We start from the raw sequence: 21,598 nt of genomic DNA, 5'->3' as shown, positions 1-21,598 counted from the left end.
TATGGTCTGAGGGTATGGTCAGACAAGGCTGATTCTCAGCCTATGGATTAATTCAGGCCAGTAATTAGACCCTACCCAGCTACCCCAGTGGCTCTAGGTGCAGGCACATCAAAAAACAGATGAGAGTGGAAGGGATGATTCTCATCCTGCATTTATCTGTTATTGACTGTTTCAAGCGGAAGGCAGAGACTGGTTCCAGAAATACCTCCTGCATATATCAAATGGTCTTGACAGGTTGCTTCTAAAAGCAAAGTTCTGAAAAGGCTGCCTTATGACAACATTATACTACATTTATATTATCTTCTAGAGATCTTATATTTACAATGTTATTTAAAATTGTATTGTAAAATGCACAAAAATTAAACTAAAAAAATACTGATTCTTTTCATCCATTTTTATCTCATATGAATATAATATTTTACAGCATATGAATAAAAGCAAACATGGTCCTCTTAAAATTCCAATATTTTATATTAAACACCAAACCATTGTTGCATGATTTATTTACAGGAAATATGTGAGTTCACCAGTGATTAATAATTGTACCACAGCATCTTTGTTTACCTAGAGATTTATGTCTTAAAAAAGATCTTTAACAGTTTGCATACCAAAAAATGTAATAACACAATATTTTTAAATGAGTAATAAAGCGTTTAATTTATTGTAAGGATACATACCTATGGACAATCATCCAACAATTGTTTTACAAAAGCAGCATGGCATATTGTTCCTCAACACAGTCCAGGCTGGCAATGTGTGAATTCTGGCAAAGAATTCACCATTTAGTTACTGATTGGCATCTGTTTAGGCCCCTATGTACTTTCAGGGCATATTTTGTATCATAGTCCTGGGCTATGTGTCATACAATATGCTTTATGTAAGTCCTTTCATAACCTCACCTGTTGAAAATAATTAGCAGACATCTGAGACAGTGAGAATGTTATAATTATGTGCCTTTCTCTTGCCTTTGTTTCAAGACCTAGATATAAAAAAGCTATTACTACTGCATGGAAGACTGTATTTAGTTTAAACTGGTTCTGACATTTGACTGTCAGATCAGTTTTGCTTAAGGTTATGCATTGATTTTCCATTATGCACCCAATTATTTTTTTTGTATTGCTATTTTATTTTTGCTATTCCTATAAATCACTCACAAAGCACATTGTTCAAAAACAGGCCAGGATTGGAAATTACTCTAGACTTAACACATTTAAGCTCTAAGAAGCATGTTTTTTATTTTATGACTCTGTATTGTTGAATAGACTTTTACTGAATTATGTGGTGCAGTATGTTTTTACAAAGAATATTATGTGAATAAGATGCATGGTCAGTACAGGTATAGGATCCATTATCTGAAAACCTTTTAAAAAAAACTCTGAATTATGGGAAAACCCTCTACCATAAACTCTATTTTAATGAAATAATTGTATTTTTAAAATTAATTATTTTTATCTATAAAATTAAAACAGTCGCTTGTACTTGATCCCAACTAAGAAATGATTAATCCCTATTAGAGGCAAAACAATTCTAATGCGTTTAAAAAATGCTTCATTCATTTTTTATTAGATTTACGGTATAGAGATCCAAATTATGCAAAGACCCCAGGTTAAAAGGGATACCTTTTAAGACTTGGATTGGTAGTCATAAAACAGCAGGTAGGACCCATTATCCAAAATGCTTGGAACCTGGGGTCTTTGCATAATTCTATTCTAAAATATTAGTTAGCTTACTTCTATAAATACAACTTATATCCATTTGTAAAGCTGCAAAGCCTACGCATATGGGGAAGAGAATGTACCATTCACATGTTATTATAAGAAAAACAATATTCAGTATGTAAACTTTGTGATTATGCAACCCCGTAATATGCCTTTATCCCAAATTTAAAAAAAAAAGCACTAGGTGCTTTAACCACACATGATATTTTTTTTATTTTTAGGGAATTTGGTTGGAGAGACCCTGAACTTCCTGAGGTGATACAAATGTTACAGCATCAGTTCCCTTCTGTCCAGTCCAATGCTGCTGCTTATCTGCAACACCTCTGTTTTGGAGACAATAAAATTAAAGCAGAGGTAAGGAGATGACTTCATCTTTTATTTTGTATTTTGTTCTGTTTTTCATGTGAGCAACCCCCTTTTGCAAGATTGCAACTGTGGTTGCAGTCATGACAGGACCAGTGTCAATCTGACGGGCCCCTCTCACCAAGGTTTCCAAGCTTTTTCTCCTATTTATTAAGATAACATACTGGACTACATTAAATACTTTGGGTGAAAAAGGCCACAGCCTGTTTATTAACAAATTTATATACATAACAACAATATATAAACATTTACATCAGTAAAGTGTAAGGCCAATGTAAACATGTAAACAAAAATGTAAACAAACTGCATCCAATATTTAACAATTAACTTTCCTGTAACCAGCCACCGAAGTCTGCAAACAACTATAAGAGGGTCCCAACTGTTGTCACTTCACGTGGCTTTCCCTAATAACTCATGCCTCTTCCACCAAGCCCCTTCCGTCATTAAAACATAAAAGGTTAAACTCAATACGCATTTGTCTTTTCTCAACCTAAGTTACTATGTTATAAATTTCCATCAAGAAGAATTTCTTCAGGTAAAGGCTGACAAATTAGCATTTTAAATTTAAGCAACCACCTTTTAATTTTATTGTTTGCTTCATATACTTCATGCAAATGTTCCACATATGTAGTTGATGGAGTTTATGGAGTAGATTTTCCCCTACTACAGTTATTGGACATCACAATTTCAGCACATCACACTTGCAACAGTATACTTTCTAAGTGAATATAAAATGTCTTTGTGAAAATACAGCTGACGTATTGAGTAAAACTTTGGCGGGCTTAGATAAGGAGAAAATTTCTCACTTTAGTACATTTGTTACATTTCCAATAGCTTCATTCGATTTTCTTCATTTTAAATCTAATATTTGATGTCTGCACATTGATGGAGAAGAGATATATATATGGAGGTAACATCTTTAAAAAAAAGTCATTTTGTTAATGTTTTACCACTTGTAAATATTATTCATATTTTATTAATAAAGAAAATTATTTTATACATATTGAAAGCCCAAAATGTATTTTAATTTCCGTGTCAATTTTAACGCAAAAAAGTGTGCGATAAAAATTAATGCACTTTAGTGAATCAGCCCTTATGTGTCTATCGGTTACTTTCTTTTTTAATAAATGAGGACTTTGATCCATTGCTATATACTTCCCAGAAAAGCATTTAAATAATTTCAGAAATTCATTTATTATGTACTGTCTGCATCCTGCTGAAAGCTAAAGATCATGATTTTGTGACCAGAAGCCAAAGTAAGTCTGAAATAAATGCCTAAATAAAGTGAAAAATATTTTGGAGATTTCTGCATTCTGCCCAAAAGATTAAAACCCCCAGAATACTAAATAACAAACTGTATTCCCTATAAAATGAAGGTTTACTGAATGGCATTTCTAGATTTGTGTAGAAAGAGAGAGAGAATGTATTGCTACTTACTTGTGGTGATCCAGCTTAAATGCCTTCCAGTGCCTTTACCTGCGGTTAAGCCAGATTGGCATTTGTTTTACAAATTGTTTGTATTTAAAGATAAGTGATGGGCAAAGCTTTTTTGGGGGATTTGTTGCCCGAGGTAGCGCAGATTTATTGTGGGCGACAAATCTCCCCTTTTGCCATTGCCCTAAAGTGTAGGTAATTTATAATGGAAATGTGAGCAAGCTGCCCAAAATTTAAGCAATCATCAATTTTAATCTAGACGCCCCCCAAAATTACAATAATTGTGAATAAAAATGTAAATGAATGCTGCTTGCATTTTTTTATTTCATATTTTTATTTGGCCAGTGTCGGACTAGCCCACCGGAATACCAGGAAAACTCCCGGTGGGCACAGGTGTCAGTGGGCCCTCCTGCTCACCCAGCCATTTCCCTTGTATGCTTTAACCATGGTCATTCCTCATTCATATATGAGAAAAAAGAAAATAAATAGAAGGAACAGTAAATAGTAAGATGTATGGAGAAGTGATTAACAAAATAAATGGAAATTGGAGAAATGCAAGCTGACAAATCCTCTACCACTGTTCCTTTTTATAGAGGAGCTATCTTGAAAAACAACACTATTTTTAAAGGCATAAACCCACCATTAAAGAGATGGTTTTAGGATGTTATAACCATATGTTAGCTTGGTCTGCTTTCTGCAGAATAACAGTACAAATTGTTACAAACAAGTTGTAGAAGTATTTCAAGGCCACTGAAAGTTAGCCTAAGTAAACTATAATGTAAATGCAAGTGATCTGGTCAAAATTGAATCCTTTATCAATTTTAATTGAGAGCTGCAAACATTTTTAGATTCACTGTATAGATATGAAACTGACCATCTGACTGTCTGCCTATAAAATCCCTAGAACTCACTCACTGCCCATTAAAGGTCAAGTTTGCTTGTTCCTAGGTGCTCAGATTTCTGATGCTGCTGCTATTCCCTGGTTCCTGCTTCCCTGGTTCTGTCCCTGCCATTCCTTTCAGATACTCTCCTGGGGTTTGGGTTATCTTTAGAAGTAGCCATTACATTAACAAATATTATACTGTATGATAAATTTGTTTAATAATATTTGTGGTGGATATTTTTTCTGTGAATATTTACTATTTATTAGAGAATATGTACTCTGGTGCTTGAAACTGCCATTGTGGTCAGTATAAAAGCAATGTAGGAGTCATTTATAACTGCACAATGCAGTTGCAGTCCCCCACATCTCCCCTTCATCAGCTGCAATTTTTTCATGGGCTTCACCCCCTCAAAGCCACAGTGAGACTGGAATTATGGGGGAAAATGCTGCTTTGCACAATGCACTTGTAATTATATGAGCCCTTGTAACTGTTAGCAGAAGCTCAAGGTTAAAAATAATCAGATATGAAATTAAACACTGTGTTGTCACACATCCTGTGTGCACACTTTGTTGATAATATTATTTTTGACTTGAATGAGAAAATTCATTATTTTATTAATAAAACTGAATAGACAAATTTATAGAGTTTACAGATCGAAAGCAGAAAAAATTCAAATATAGCTTAAATAATATTGCTTTTCTGCAAACAAATATAATCAAGCACTTCAAAACTGTGAACAAAGAACTAGAGGTCAAAACAAAATGTATAATCTTTAAATACTTTCTTTTGCATTAAAGACAAAAAAGATAAAAGTTATTTTCTAGCATGTTTTTTAAGGAAGAAATAAGTGATAAAGTTTGTACAGTTAAATACTACATTAATTTGCCTAATATTTGACTCATATTACATGACCAATTGTCTGAAACTGTCATCACCAAGTTGGAGTTTGCACACTGAAAGCAGACCAGGCCCTGGCCCTTATTTTCCAAAAATTGTTGCCGCCAACCTCACTGCACAAATCTGCATTGGCAATGGGGTATTTCAGGAATATAACTTGTAGGGGTGGTGTGGTTCTCCTTTAACCATGTGTCAGATTATACTTTGTGGATTGTTTATTTGCTCAAAGTTTTGTTTCAATTTAAATAATAGAGAAGCAGTTTCTGTAGTTTATAGAGTTGTGAGATACTATTTTTTGTACACCATGATTACTTCATTACCTGCAACCAGACCACTAAAGAAGCTAAAAAAAGAAACTTACTTTCAGTTCAGCAAACTTTACCTTTTACCGCCCTTTATTCCACCTCACCCTTCCACCTTACAATTGATGTAAGAGTAAATTGTTTGAAAAATCTTCTACCAGGTACAATTGATTTAGACTTTATTCTGATGCCCTCCAGTTTATTAATGTATTACTTTATTGATTTAGTTAATTGTATACCTATAGTTATGTTCCTCATTGCAATTAACATAGATTCTAAGCATATTCCACCTTACAACATTTATTTTCTATTAATGATAAGTACAATGACTAAAGTCAGTTTGGCCCAATGCAACAAAACTCATTTATCTGCACAGAATATCAAATCTAAGGTAGAGTCCCTAGTCTCCAATTGTCTCCTGAAAGTGTCATACTTGATTTCAGCTAGACATTTGGAATTCAACATGTCAAAGACTGAGTTGTTCATAATGCTACCTAGATAAAGTCCTCTGTAACCTTTAGCATCAAAATTCATGAGGCTACATGTCATTCTATTCCCCAAGTCAATTGTTTTGGTGTTATGCTTCACTAATCTCTTTCATTTTGCCTTATTTCATGCCACTGCAAAATCATTCAGTTATGTCTCTGAAGAATTACTAAAGTATAATAGTTTTTTTATTCTAAAAATTAAAGCTCTTTTAGTAGGATTCTTTTGTACTGTCCCCTCATTTTATTTAAATGGGCCTTCAAGTGATTTTGCATCAGTAATTTAGATGCCAGTAGTTAAAATAGCTGTTTCTACTTAGTACCAAAAGGCAAATTTTAATAGTGGATAATTAACTTTACTGTTTCATATTTTGAATTTTTTTTTCTCAACATATAATATAGCATACCCTGCTTGCACACCATCGCTTACTCCTTGAATATAAAAGACTACTCTCAGCTTTTGGTGGGTAAAGCAGGTTTAGTGAGTTCCATATATCCTTATATTACCATTAGAAGTCAACTTATCAACATTCTCATTTTCGTGGTTTTAAAGGTTTTTGAAATCACAAAAAAAAAAACCATTTTCAAAAACCACAAATGTTTATTAAATGAGTCTTTTAAAAAAAAGCACAAATGAGGAAAAATGCAAAAATAAACATTTTTCATTTTGCGACACAAATGAAAGTGTCACAAAACCCCAAAAACTTATAAAAGGGTAGCTAGCTGTTGTTATCATTTACTCATTATTGGGCAGAATTACTAAAATTTTCATTTTGGCCAGTACACTGAAAATATCATGCCAGTTAAGAAAAATCTCTTATTCACATCTATGCCCTATAGAGTTTGTGCAATAGTTCAAACACGAGGTTAAACAGTTTCAAAAGTTTATGTCAGGTGTAAAGTAGTATAAAATAATAGGATCATTTTTCTGTGTTAAGCATAAAGGCCTACCAAACTTTCCAAACAAAACCTTTTAAGGTTTATTACTAGCCTCATTAGTTTAGAATCAATCATTGCGATCATTAATTACTACTGCTTCCAGTAGTTTAGGCCTAACCTTTTCATGATGGTACTTTCATTGTACACATTGTACATTTCAAAGAACAAGGGTTAAAAATAGAAAATAATCTTCTCTCTACCTTCTGGATTCCATGCTTCTCCTATAAACCAAAGTTAGTTATAGTGATATATCAATAGATAATAAGAAGAATTTGCAGTATTATCGATTTACAGTAATAGATACTGTATGTTCAAGCAATCACGTTATTGTGTTTTTGCAGTTTTCACAGGAGTTAAACCATCTCACACTGCAATTATATATGATTGACATGTTTAGGGAATTCACATCTGTGCAATGAAAGAAAACATAATGAACACAAATATCTTGTCATTTTGACAGGATATGTACTGTCTCTTCAGTAAATGATAGGAGCTCCCATACTGATGTCCAAGAATTGTTTTCTTATAGTGACAAGTTAGAATTTTTTACATTTATAAATTCTTGACATGACTGTTAATTGTGAAGAAGCTATTAAGTTTATGTGCACTTACAGGTGCACTTTAAAGGGGACCTGTCACCCAGGCATAAAACTATATATATTAAAAGTATCTTTCATATTAAACATTAACATTAAAAGGCCAAATTCTCTTTTTTATTAAAAAATCCAAAGCTGTTATAAAGGTATCGTACCATTCTGGAACACAAACAAGATTTTGGCTGGGCAAATCATGTGCGTGTGCATAGTTACATAGTTACATAGGGTTGAAAAAAGACCAGATCCATCAAATTCAACCCTTCCAAGTAAACCCAGCACACACAAACCTATACTGACCTATCTATACACTCACATACATAAGCCATAAACCCTATATACTAACATCAATACTAACTGTAGATTTTAGTATCACAATAGCCTTGGATACTATAATTGTTCAAGAACTCATCCAAGCCCATCTTAAAGGCATTAACAGAATCTGCCATCACAACATCATTAGGAAGGGCATTCCACAACCTCACTGCCCTCACCGTGAAAAACCACCTACTCTCCATTCCTCTAATACAGTACTGTGGTACCCATACCCATATTAATGGTGTTAGTACAGCAAAAACCTGCCCTGCACTGCATTCTCTACCCTGCCTGTGTGTGCCATACTCTGCCTGTCCTACCCTGCCAGTTGGACAGCACTGCTCTGGTGTGCTGATCATTTCTATGGGAAAAAAGAACATCCCCTATCTGCCTATAATCCTCTCTAATGAACTTGTACAGAGTAATTATGTCCCCTCACAAGCGCCTTTTTTCCAGGGAAAACAACCCCAACCTTGACAGTCTAACCTCATAGTTTAAATCCTCTATCCCCTTTACCAGTTTAGTTGCATGTCTCTGCTCTCTCTCCAGCTCATTAATATCCTTCTTAAGGACTGGAGCACAAAACTGCACTGCATACTCAAGGTGCAGCCTTACCAGAGACCTATAAAGAGGCAAAATTATGTTTTCATTCCTTGAGTCAATGCCCTTTTTTTATACAAGACAGCACTTTATTTGCTTTAGTAGCCACAGAATGACACTGCCTGCAATTAAACAACTTATTATTTACAAAAATCCCCAGATCCTTCTCAATTAAGGCTAGCACCAACACCTATCATTTAGTGTATAACTTGCATTTATATTATTTCTACCAAAGTGCATAACTCTGCACTTGTCAACATTGAACCTACTGTAATTTTGTGCTATTCCCTATACCCCTATTCGTGCCATAACTTTAAACATATATAAAACTCTAGATTTCCAATACCAGAAAAATCTATGTTTAAGTTGTCATGACTTTTGGCTTTCAAACACACTTATTTTAGGATCAGCTAGTGATTTATTGGTGGACTTTTGCAAGTGCCACATAGTTGCCATTTCTAGTATTTATAGGCAAGCATTGACTGAGTGGAATTACAAGCTACTAATATCTATCCCTATTACAGGTATGAGATACCTTAACCAGTAAGCTCCGAATTATGGGAAAGCCATCTCCCATAGAGTCCATTTTAAGCAAATTATTAAATTTTTTTAAAAATTATTTCCTCTGTAATAATACAACAGCACCTTGTACTTGATCCTAGCCAACCTGCATAAATTCAAGTTGGTGGGAAAACAATACTTTTAGGTTTATTTAATTAACGTTGTTACTATTTAAATTATTTTAGCAGATTTAAGGGATTCGCAGAATTAAGAAAGATCCCAAATCTGGAAAACCACAGGTCCCAAGCATTGAGGATAATTGATCTAACTTGTACTAACTTTCACATTTATATATTCCGTCTTAGTAGCTCTTGCTTATAGTAAAAGCTGCGAAGTTGTGGAATTTTCTTTCTGAAACAGTCATACTGGAAGATACATTAGAGTGCTTCAAGAAGGGGTTGGATGGCTTTTTAACAGGTGAAGTAATACAGGGTAAAGATACTTAGGCAGATTTCATATAGACATAAAAGGTTAAATTAGAGAGGCTTCAGATGGGGTTTTTTGCCTTCCTCTGGAACAATTAGTAGTTAGGCAGGTTATATATAGGCATTATGGTTGAACGTGATGGACGTATGTCTTTTTTCAACCCAACTTACTATGTTACTATGTTGAACTTGATGGATGTATATTTTTTCAACCTAACTTACTGAGTTACTATATGATATTAATGTGAAGTGGTTCAAACTTAAAATCTCCCACCAAAAATTTTATGTGTGGCTTCTAGCAGGCAGATATATATATTTCATATTAGGACTACGTCAGAGGCAAATTTAACCTTAGTTGTTAGGTAGTGGAAGGGTACTCTATTTCATAAGATTTTTGAATTATTAGCTTTTCTATTATGTCTCTGCTTTTAAGTAATGCTGTCTGCTTGTTAATTGCTATGGATAATTACAAATATGCCCTGGGAAATTTATAAGTAATTGACCCTGGCAACCAGATAGTAGGTCAGAAACAAGTAGAATAGGATTGCTAGTGATTAATTCATTTGAAAAAATGAAGTAGATCCATTAAAAAGATGTTTAAAATAGACCCATCTATAGCATACCACTGACAACCAATTGACTCGTTTGAGTAATTTTTATACTGGCAAATGGAGGGTGATTTTAGGAGTTTTGACCCTGCATACTTTGGGTACTATAAAATGCAGTAGAAAAACAACCTGAATTTTCATGTGCTATTTCCCTAATCAAGTACATTTTACTCAGCCTCTTGTCTAGCTGTTTGCATAGCAGCAATGTTATGATCAGTGGCCATAACTGAACATTGACAAAAAACGTAAAATACTATATCTAGTACATCGTATGCTTTAGCTAGTTTCTTAAAGAAGAAGGAAAGGTAAAAATCACTGGGGGGTGCCAAATGTTAGGCACCCCCAGTGATTTTGATTGCTTACCTTTGACCCCGGGCTGGTGCTCTTGTTGGAGAAAACCACACCAGCCCGCGGTACCTGTGGCGTGTGTTTCCTCTTCTTCTTCTTCTTTTATACTTTCATGTGAAAAGTGAAAAAGCCGTCTTTTTTGTTAAAGTTCGCCTTTTCAATTTTATATGGGAAAAAGAACATCCCCTATCCACTATGCTCCCCTATCCCCAATCCCCTATGCTCTACAAAGTGGCAGCAACCTGTTTTAAACTTGTGTTTTTTCACAATTTAGTATCAGAAACAGTACTTTCTATGCCCATCTGCAGGAAATAAACAAGTTAGAAAGCAAAGGACCCAGGACAGACCCCTGCGGACCAATTAGAAAATGTTCCATTTACCACCACTCTTTGTAACCTATCTTTCAGCCAGTTTTCTATCCAATTACAAATATTATGTTTCAGGCCAATATTCCTCAATTTTATCATTATCTTCATATCATCATCATATGCTTTAGCAAAGTACAAGTAGATGTATGTATATCTTTATTTATAGTAGATGCTGACATCCACTGCCATTCCAGCTTTGAGGTTCCTGCTCACCTCCTCATAAAAGGCAATTAAATTAGCTTGGCAAGATCTGTTGCACATAAACCCCTGCTTGTTTACCTTAGCAACCAGGCAGTGGGTTGAATGACAGACTGGAATATAAATAGATGGTAGACTGAATAGAAAGATAATTAATGAAAAGTAACAATAATAATGAAATTATATGCTCATAGATCAATAGTTTTTGAAAGCTGGAAATATGTAGCAGAGGAAGGCAAATAATTTAAAAACTATACAAAATAAACAGTGAAGACCAATTGCAAACTGGTAGGAATAGGACATTTTATAACATATCAAAAGTTGATTTAAAGGTTAACCACCCCTTTAAGAATGTTACTCCAGTGATACCATAATACTCTAAAGCAGTGATCCCCAACCAGTGGCTCATGAGCAACATGTTGCTCACCAACCTCTTGGATGTGGCTCTCAGTGCCCCCAAAGCAGGTGCTTATTTTTAATTCCTGGCTTGGCGGCAGGTTTTGGTTGAATAAAAGCAAGATGTACTACCAAATAAAGCCTCATGCAAACTGAGATTATGCATAAAGGCTACTAACTAGCTAATTACAGCCCTTATTTGGCCCCCCCCCAAAATTTTTTTATGATGTTTGTGTTGCTTCCCAAGTCATTTTATATTTGACTGTGACTTGTGAGTACGAAAGGTTGGGGATCCCTGCTCTAAAGTTATATCATTATTATTGGGAGTATTTCTGTTTCTGTTTAGTGATATCTAGCATAACAGTTCCAACTGTAGAGCATATAAAATAGCAACAAAGTGGGAGAAAAAGAGAGAAATTGAGGTCAATTACATTTACCTAATGGTTATAAATGCTGTTAAGAAGGTTACGAAGGTTGAGAAGGTTACGTTCTACTCAGATTGATAAAAGATAAGTAGGAAGTGTCCTTCTGTACCTATAATCTATCCACGGTTACTACACTTAAAAAAAATGGATATTTATCTAATACAATACTAGATAACTTTAAATTTTGGGTTTTAGTAGGTTGCAAATTATAGATCTCTGAAAAACTTGCCTTGTGGCTTGTGGCCTTGTGGCTAAGAATATTTGGTTAATTAATGTCTTCTGTGCATTAGATGTACCTTGTGGTGGTACTCTCATCAGTGCAACATGCAAATCCTTTTGTAAGTTAACGTTCAAGACAGCAAATATCAGATTATATATTCATATCCAATAACTAGAAGTTCATGGACTGCTCCACCATATGTGGGCCATAGTTCCTGATGCAGGGCACCCTCTAAAACCACTATCCCAGATCTGGGTATATAAGTGCTAACTTCTCCATAAATTCACCCATAATTTACTCTATACTGAATCTATTAAAGTTTTTTCTAGTTCTTTTTCCCATGATTTGATGTATTGGAGATCAGGTAATTGCTTGGGCGAATAAATGTGTTTATATAAGAATGTGATAGCTTTTGGGGGGCATAACCCCGTCAAAAAGCTTTCCATCAGTAGTAGGAAAGCTTTTGGAAGGGGTAATAAGGGATTGGGTACTTGAATACATTGCAGTTCACAATACTATAAGTTTGTGCCAGCATGGTTTTATACGTAACAGATCTTACCAGACTAATTTAGTCGCCTTTTAAGAGAAGGTGAGTAGGAACCTCAATACTGGAATGGCAGTTGATGTCATCTACTTGGACTTTGCTAAAGCGTTTGATACAGTACCTCACAGAGGCTGAAGGATAGATTAGAAGTGGTAGGTAAATGGAACATTTTCTAATTGGACCAGTGTTGTAAGTGGAGTACTGCAGGGATCAGTCTTTGTTTTTTGCTTTTTAACTTGTTTATTAATGACCTGAAGGTGGGCATAGAAAATGCTGTTTCTATTGTTGCTGAACTATAAGCTCATGCAGGATGCTGACACTTTGCAGAGCAATTTGACAAAATTAGAAAACTGGGCAGCAAACTGGAAAATGAGGTTCAATGTGGACAAGTGCAACGTTATGCACTTTGGTAGAAATAATATAAACGCTAAATTGTAGTTTCTTGGGGGTATCCTTAATGGAGAAGAATCTGGGGTTTTTGTAGATAACAAGTCTAATTCCTGGCAATGTCATTCGGTGACTACTAAAGCAAATAAAGTGCTGTCTTGTATAAAAAAGGGCATTGACTCAAGGGATAAAAACATAATTTTGCCTCTTTATAGGTCCCTGGAAAGGCCTCACCTTGAGTATGCAGTGCAGTTTTGGGCTCCAGTCCTTAAGAAGGATATTAATGAGCTGGAGAGAGTGCAGAGATGTGCAACTAAACTGGTAAAGGGGATGGAAGATTTAAACTATGAGGTTAGACTGTTGAGGTTGGGGTTGTTTTCTCTGGAAAAAAGGCACTTGTGAGGGGACATGATTACTCTGTACAAGCACATTAGAGGGGATTAAAGGCAGATAGGGGGTGATCTTTTTTCCCATAAAAACGATTAGTACACCAGAGGCCACCCCTTTAGATTAGAGGAACGGAGCTTCCATTTGAGGTAGCGTAGGTGGTTGTTCATAGTGAGGGCAGTGAGGTTGTGGAATGCCCTTCCTAGTGATGTTGTAATGGCAGATTCTGTTAATGCCTTTAAGAAAGGCCTGGATGAGTTCTTGAACAAGCATAGTATACAAGGCTATTGTGATACTAATATCTACAGTTAGTATTAATGTTTGTCTACATAGTTTATGTATGTAAGTGTATAGATTGGTAAGTATAGGTTGTGTGGGCTGGGTTTACTGTACTTTAAAGAGTTGAACTTGATGAACTCTATGTAACTATGTAATGCACCATATCTCAAAAAAAGTTTGGTTCAGTGAGTCAGGAGTACGCTGGCTCCAGTATTGTGCAAAAATGTAGTGTAACAATTCACATGCACGAAAATGTTCTGGCTTTGAAAAGTTTTATCTTTCACTTAACTAATCTAAATTGGCTGGGCCTCTTGCAGTAAGTAAACTCTTTACACAAGTAAGGTTTTGATCGAGCCACCATTGGAAAGAGCAGCTCTGGCGCCCTGGAATAAATTGAGGGTGATTAAATAATGGAGTTCCTGGTGTTTGGGGGGAGTTCAAGTGCATTGGTATCTCATACCAATAAGGGAGTGTCAGAAAGCATGACTAGAGATATGTGGTAGGAAGTCTGCAGTGTATAGAGCAGCAAGCCAAACTTACCCATAGGGGAGAAGTTACATGGGTATTTAAAAAGGTTAGATGTAACACTTGAGAGATAATATTTCCAGAGATTTGGAAGTCTCAGTCACCCCTCAAGAATAGAAATTGCAATGTGCTTAACCATATTTGGGGGGGGGGGGGGAAGGAGTGAGACCAAAAAAGGTTAGGAACATGAGAATCCAGTTTTTTGAGATCTGAGCGTATGAGTGGGATAGGAAGCAATCTTAGGGAGCAAAACCATTTTTACCGCTGTTATTCACCCTCTCCATGATAAATGGTATTTCCCCAGTCTCCCAGGATCTTAAATAATGTATGACATAGGGCCAGATATTTTGGTCAAATGTTCTAGTTAACTTAATACCTAAAACAGTTATATATTTGATATTCCATTGAAACTCAAAGTAGAGTGTCAATAACTTAGTTGAGTTGCGTGGCAAGTTTATAATTAAAACTTTTATTTTTGGTATGATTAATTGTAAGGCCTGCAAGCACTAAATTTAATTAAAGTACTATATAGATTTGGAAGCGATATCGACATTGATAGTGACAGCTTGGGATCCAATGCTATATCAAAAATCAGGGGGGGATGTGTTTCTTTTCAATAGCAAATGAGTCAGAGGAATATGGGCCAATGTGAATTTTGTTGGATTATCATATAATACACGGATCCACTTTATTAATTAATCCCTACCCCCTCAGTTTTTGTAAGGTATAATTTAAATAATCAAAAGCTTTTTTAATATCTAGTTTTAGAAGCATTGATGGAGTAGAAGTCTTGCTAGCGCAAAGTTTCTCCTTAAAGCATCCATCAATTGTCTTTCTTGAATAAACCCCACCTAATCTCTGAATTATTTTTTGATAATAATTTTTAAATCTTGCATGCTGTACAGCTGTGCTTCAGAAGCAAAAATCAAGTTTTCAAATATGTACTTACTTGAAAACGCCATATATTTTTAAATCACAAGTGCATACAAAATAAAATATATTCAAAAATGGATTTTTAAGATGACCGTGACCAATTAAGTTTTTACAATCAAACCAAGAGTTTCAGTTGTGCGATACGGTCCTGAGTTCAATTCCAACTAGGGAATATCTACAAGGAGTTTGCATGTGGGTTTCCAAAAGTACTCTGGTTTTCTCCCACACCCCAAAAATAGACAACTGATTCCTGATAAAGTTTGCCCTACTGTGTGTGAATGTGAAAGGGATCTTAGACTGTAAGTTCCACTGGGGCAGGGACTGCATCTCTGTAAAGCACTGTGGAAATGTTTTGGCACTATATACATTTAGGAAATAAATAGAAAACCCACTATGCTGGCTTCTGCCCCCTGTTCTGTGTGCACTGACAGTCACGCCAGCTGCATGGAGTGGATTTTGGCATGCTTTATTTTGGCTTGCTTTATTGTTTATTTTATTTGTATATATTTTGGGGGGCAGTGTGATGTGTTAAGTTGCATGCTTACACTTAAAAGCATTATTTGAAAGAAAAAAAAATGGACCATTGGTGTGGCTAAAACATATGTTTTTACAAAATGAGCACATTAAAAACCAGTGCTTCATCCTAATACAAAGTTTGGATTTTGTGCGATGCAGAGTGTTTGGTTATAGTGATTTTAGGAACTGCTTGTATTAAATGGCCATATAAATAAAAATCTAAATAAAATATTTGACATTTTAATCTGTGTTTGACTTTCCCATTTTCTTGTTTTATTTTTGACAGCTCGAATGAGATATTACAAAAACTGTAAAACTTTTAGGGTGGTCAAATTTACACATGGAAACAGTGTGTAAATTCAAAAGAGTTGGATTTAGGGAAAAAAAAATCTTTAGCTGATACTGGTGAAATAATAGCATGTCAGAAAGTAAGTTCAGTTTTAACACAATCATAACTTTTATTGCTTTCCCCAGGGTTAAAAGAAAATACATTTTAATTTTAATAATCTTCAGATTTCAGCAATCTTAGCTTACTTCATAGGTCAAATATCGAATAAATGAATTAGGGTAGCTAAGTATTATATCCAACTGTTATATTTTGCTTTGATCTGCATATTGTAGAGGAAACTGAGCATCAATATTATTAACAAGAGAATTTTTTTTAAACAATAAATTGTGCAGTGATAATCATTTGTCATTAAAGAAAAACTTTAAAGAAATGCAAATTTCCTATACTCTCAAAATATAATACAGGCCAATTAAAAAAATAAAAGAATTACATAATACATTTCTAGTTTTGTTTAAATTGTTTAAATGTCACATAATTCTGTATTACAGAATTGTACTTTTAGACTAAATAAGTTGATTCAGATTTAACAGTTTTATGTAACAAAACAGAACAAAATGTATAGTAGCAAAATAGAAAGAACCCTAAAAAGAAATTCATTATAATTTTAACTAAAATAGTAGTTCTAAAAACCACCAAGGTATTTTAATTGTTGTGATATCACAAACCAGTACATGTGGCAAATACACATTAATCAAGCCACAAAATAGAAGTGGAAAATCTGAAACTAATACATTAAGCACCTAACAAAAATAACTAATAAGTAGAACCTTAGTTAGAGTCTCTTCTGTAACAATATTATCATCTCAATGGAAATACTGTAGGTAAATAGCACAGATAAATGTAATGGTGTATGATTCATACCTATGATTATAAATGGCCTTTATAGTTATGTTGGGTTGAAAAATCCAACACACTGTTCTTTGACTTCAGCTTATTCCTTCACTTTATCTTCTTCTTCTTCCGCTTCTTATTATTATTCTTAGCACCCCCCCATTTTCATTTTACTCCTCCTACAGTTTTAGGGGTACAACACCCAAACTCTCCACACTTCTTTGCCCTATAGCGGAGCAGGTTGCTTGTGCTTTTCTAAGCAATCCGGCCCCCCGTCTTTTTACCTATTGACTTGGCGGAGATCCAACCTGTTGCCGTTCTCACAGTAATCTTTGCAGAGGGGAAGAAGCACACCAGTGTATTGGCAATGCCTTTAAATCAGTGCTGTCCAACTTCTGTGGTACCAAGGGCCGGAATTTTTGCGACCTACGTGGTGGAGGGCCGATAATGGAAGCCAGTTCTGACCACTACCCTTTTTGAAACCGCACCCACTTGAAACCACACCCGTGTTATCACATGACCATACCCATATTAATGGTTGTAGTACAGCAAAAAACCTGCCATACTCTGCCTTCCCTACCCTGCCTGTGTGTGCCATACTCTGCCTTCCCTACCCTGCCTGTGTGTGCCATACTCTTTCTTCCCTACCCTGCCTGTGTGTGCCATACTCTGCCTGCCCTACCCTGCCTGTGTGTTCCATACTCTGCCTGCCCTACCCTGCCTGTGTGTGCCATACTCTGCCTTCCCTACCCTGCCTGTGTGTGCCATACTCTTCCTGCCCTACCCTGCCTGTGTGTGCCATACTCTGCCTGCCCTAACCTGCCTGTGTGTGCCATACTCTGCCTGCCCTACCCTGCCTGTATGTGCCATACTCTGCCTTCCCTACCCTGCCTGTGTGTGCCATACTCTGCCTGCCCTATGCTGCCTATGCTGGTTTGTTCCATACTTGGCCTGTGTGTGCCATACTCTTCCTGCCCTATGGCACACACAGGCAGCATACAGTGACACAATGCTGGCACTGCTCCTACAGTCTGCAAAATAACTATATATTAAAAAACTTTTTAATTGCAGTACCACCTCAGTATATGTTCTTTTTGTAATGTGCAGGGATTATTTGTGGGTGTCTGAGGTGTGAACAGGGGAACAATGTGGGTGATTACAGCCTGAGCCTGAGGTGTGAACACTGCAGGGGGTGAACAATACAGAGATTAAAAGTTGTGAACTGTACAGGGGATTACATATTTAAACAATACAGGGGGATTACAGCCTGAATCTGAGGTGAGAACCATGCAGGGGGGGCAGTTAATCACAGTACTGATACCATTTAAAGCTTACACAAGAGTAAGCCAATCAAAGCAGCCAGACAGGTGGGGGGCCACACAGAGGGGGCCGCCAGTTGGACAGCACTGCTTTAAATCATGTATTTGCAGAGTCTCTGCAAATAAATTATTTAAAGGCATTGCCGATACACTGGTGTGCTTCTTCCCCTCTGCAAAGATATATGGAAAAAAAGGCTTGGGAGCGGCCGTGGAAGTCACCCTCTGAGAACATGTACTGTATTTAAGTGGTGTGCTGAAGATTTTTCTTTATGTTGATTCTCACAGTAATAACATCAGGGTCCCCAAACTTTACAAAGTTAGGCACCAGGTAACTGCAGTTCAAGGTTAGAAAAAGTGGGAAGAGCCATCAACAACCAATCAGATTTTACCTATTGACTTTCAGTGGGGAAATCCAACCTGCTGCCATTCTCACAGTATTAACACCAGGCTCCCCAAACTTTTTCACAGTTAGTCACAAGGGGACTGCAGTTTTAGTTTTGGAAAAGTGGGTGGAGCCACCAACAGCCAATCCGATTTCACCTATTGAATGTTATTGGTTTGATGCCAGGGTTCCCAAACTTTAAACAGGCAGTCACCGGGTGACTACATACTGAAGGTTAGAAAAAGTGGGCGGGCCTCCAAAAGCCAATCACATTTCTTTCATTGTTTTTAGTGGGGAAATGTTTACTGTTGCCATTCTCACATGTTTAATGTCAGGGTCCCTAAACTTTGCACAGTTTGTCACTGGGTGACTACGTTAAAAGAGTGGGTGGGGCCAACAGCCAATCAGATTTCACCTATAGACTTCATATGTTTAAATTTAAACTGCTGCCATTCTTTAAATATTAATACTAAGGTCCCCAAACTTTGCAGAGCTAGTCACCAGGTAGTTGTGGTTCAGAGTTAGAAAAAGTGGGTGGAGCCACCAACAGGCAATCAGATTTTAACTATTGATTTTCAATGGGGAAATTCAACCTGCTGCCATTCTCACAGTATTAACATCAGGGTCATTAGAGGACTGCATTTTTAAGTTTTAAAGAGTGGGTGGAGCCACCAACAGCCAATTAGACTTCACCTATTGAATTTTTTTGGTTTACATTTAAAATGCTGCCTTTCTCACACTTTTTATGTCAGGGTTCTAAAACTTGGCACAGTCAGTCACTCACTGACTATGTATTCTGGGTTAGAAAAAAAATAGGTGGAGCCACCAACAGCCAATCCATTTCCACCCATTAAATTTCAATGGTTTAAATTTAAACTGATGCCATTATTTTTTAATATTAATTCCAGGGTTGTTAAACTTTTCAAAGTTAGTCATTGGGTATTTGCGGTTCAAAGTTAGAAGAAGTGGACAAGCCACCAACAGCCAATCACATTTCACCTACGGTATTTACTTTCAATGGTGAAGTGTAAAATGCTGTCAGTCCCACAATTATTATGCCTGAGTCCCCAAACTTTGCAAAGTTTGTCACTGGGGGACTGCAGTTCAAAAATAGGAAAAGTGGGTTGGGCCACTAACAGCCAATCAGATTTCATACATTGAATTTTATTGGTTTAAGTTTAAAATGCTGTCATTCTCACACTATTATGCCGGGTGCCCACTGTTTGTCACTGGGTGACTTTGACTCAAGGTAAAAAGTGGACGGGGCCACCAACCACCAATCACAATTTACCTTTTGACTTTTATTGGTTTAAATTCAAACTGCTGCCATTTTTTAATTATTAATCCTAGGGTCCCTAAACTTTGCAGAGTTAGTCACTGGGTAACTGCTGTTCCAGGTTAGAAAAAGTGGGCGGAGCCACCAACCACCAATCAGATGTCACTCATTGAATTTCAGTGGAGAAATTTAAATTGCTGCCCCCAAACTTTGCACAGTGGTTTTTACTGTATAACTGTGGTCCAAGGTTAGAAAAAGTGTGCGGAGTCAAAAACAGATCAGATTTCATTCAGTGACTTCACGTTTTTCAACCCAATATGAAGTTTGTTCTCAAACTTCCCTTTCTAGTTACAATATGTACTTGGAGCTAAGTCCAAGATGTCACATTTCTTTCTAAACTACACAATTTATTTTATGAATGTTTAGGATCCATATTATGAAAATTTGGTGTCTTTCTTTCTCTGTTCTACCATATTTGTGTTGAGTTTGCATATATGTGCGGAACAAGGCTGAAACAAGCAATATGCAAGTTTGGATATGTGACCCTAAATTATTAGGCTGTATGTGTGCTGTTTTAACAGCGATTTTAGATTCATAGTATCCTTGTAGCCCTTTTCATTTGCAGTGCATTTGCATCTACATGGTTTCTGCATTAGACAGATGTTTATTTCTTCACAGTGCCATCTGTGCTTTGTTAAACTGCCTCTGTTCCTTCTTGGTTTGTCTGCATTCTTTATAGGACCACAGGGCCCACATTGCATAACAGATACATGTTATAATATATATTGATGGTATCACTTAATTATAGATAAACATGACTCAAATAACAATCATATATCTATAGGGTGAATGCCCATGTAATGTAAAATAGGACTGTTACTGCCAATGTTTTTTTTGCAGGTGCACAATTATAATATATTAGTAGTTATTTTGACATTCTTATATTAGTGACCTTTTAACACCCTACTAACTGTCTGATATATCTGTTTTCATATGGATTTTATGGAGTCATTTTTCATGTATATGACACCAAATAATATGATGCCATATTACATACCATGTAACTTTGGTGATACAGTCTGTCTGGGAGTCCAGTCTACTTTAGACTCATCTTTATAGAAAATAGTAGTGTTTTGAAATACATTTTCAAATAAAGCAGATTCTGTAAATACTTTAAATAAGAACCATTTTGCAGCTTGGGAAAACCTCAATTTTACATCCCCTTATTTTAAGTTTTCCCTCATTTTACACTACTTTTTAATGCATTTCCCTGATTTTGCATTTTTCTAGATTTCTAGATCTCTAAAAAAACTAAAATGGGGGTTCCACTGTTTATATTACTGTAGGTTGTATCAACCAGAGCACCATGATGTCACTCCATATCTACTTAGCCTATACCTGGGAAAGAAAATAAAACTTACAAAGTTACAAAGCTTACAAAAATTGCAGAGCTTCTTTTGACATTAAACCCCACATGATTAGATTAGAACTCAAACAGGGTTTCCTTTGTGATTGCCTGAGCAAGATTTAATAACAAGATTTAATAAGAAGATTTAATAACACTGAAAATCAAATTTTTGACGTAGTTCAAATTTTTTTGTGATAAAACTCATGAATTCCAAACATGGTTTCAAAATCTTGAAAGTCTGAAATTTTGAAAAATTCAAATGTAAAAGTACAGCATCTGAAAGCTTGTGAGTTCATGTAGAAGTCAATGAGAGTTGTCTTAGGCAAATTTATGTAGTTTTTCAATTTAAGTTTTCTTACTTTTTTGAGAGTTTATAGACCCAT

At 35.8% G+C, this 21,598-nt stretch overlaps 1 protein-coding gene across 12 annotated transcripts in view; it reads left to right on the top strand.

Moving 5' to 3' along the window:
- ctnnd2 (catenin delta 2) overlaps window positions 1-21,598 on the top strand; it is a 494,372-nt gene that overhangs the window by 356,386 nt on the left and 116,388 nt on the right. For all 12 annotated transcript variants that reach the window (XM_031903685.1, XM_031903679.1, XM_031903678.1 and 9 more), the window contains one exon: window positions 1,940-2,072. In XM_031903685.1, coding sequence (XP_031759545.1) covers window positions 1,940-2,072 — 133 coding nt within the window. The remainder of the gene's footprint in view (window positions 1-1,939; window positions 2,073-21,598) is intronic.

This window comes from Xenopus tropicalis, chromosome 6, assembly GCF_000004195.4.
Source record: "Xenopus tropicalis strain Nigerian chromosome 6, UCB_Xtro_10.0, whole genome shotgun sequence".
Taxonomy (NCBI): Eukaryota; Metazoa; Chordata; class Amphibia; order Anura; family Pipidae; genus Xenopus; species Xenopus tropicalis.
Note: the sequence above shows the minus strand (reverse complement) of the source record. Positions and strands in the feature narration are given on the sequence as shown.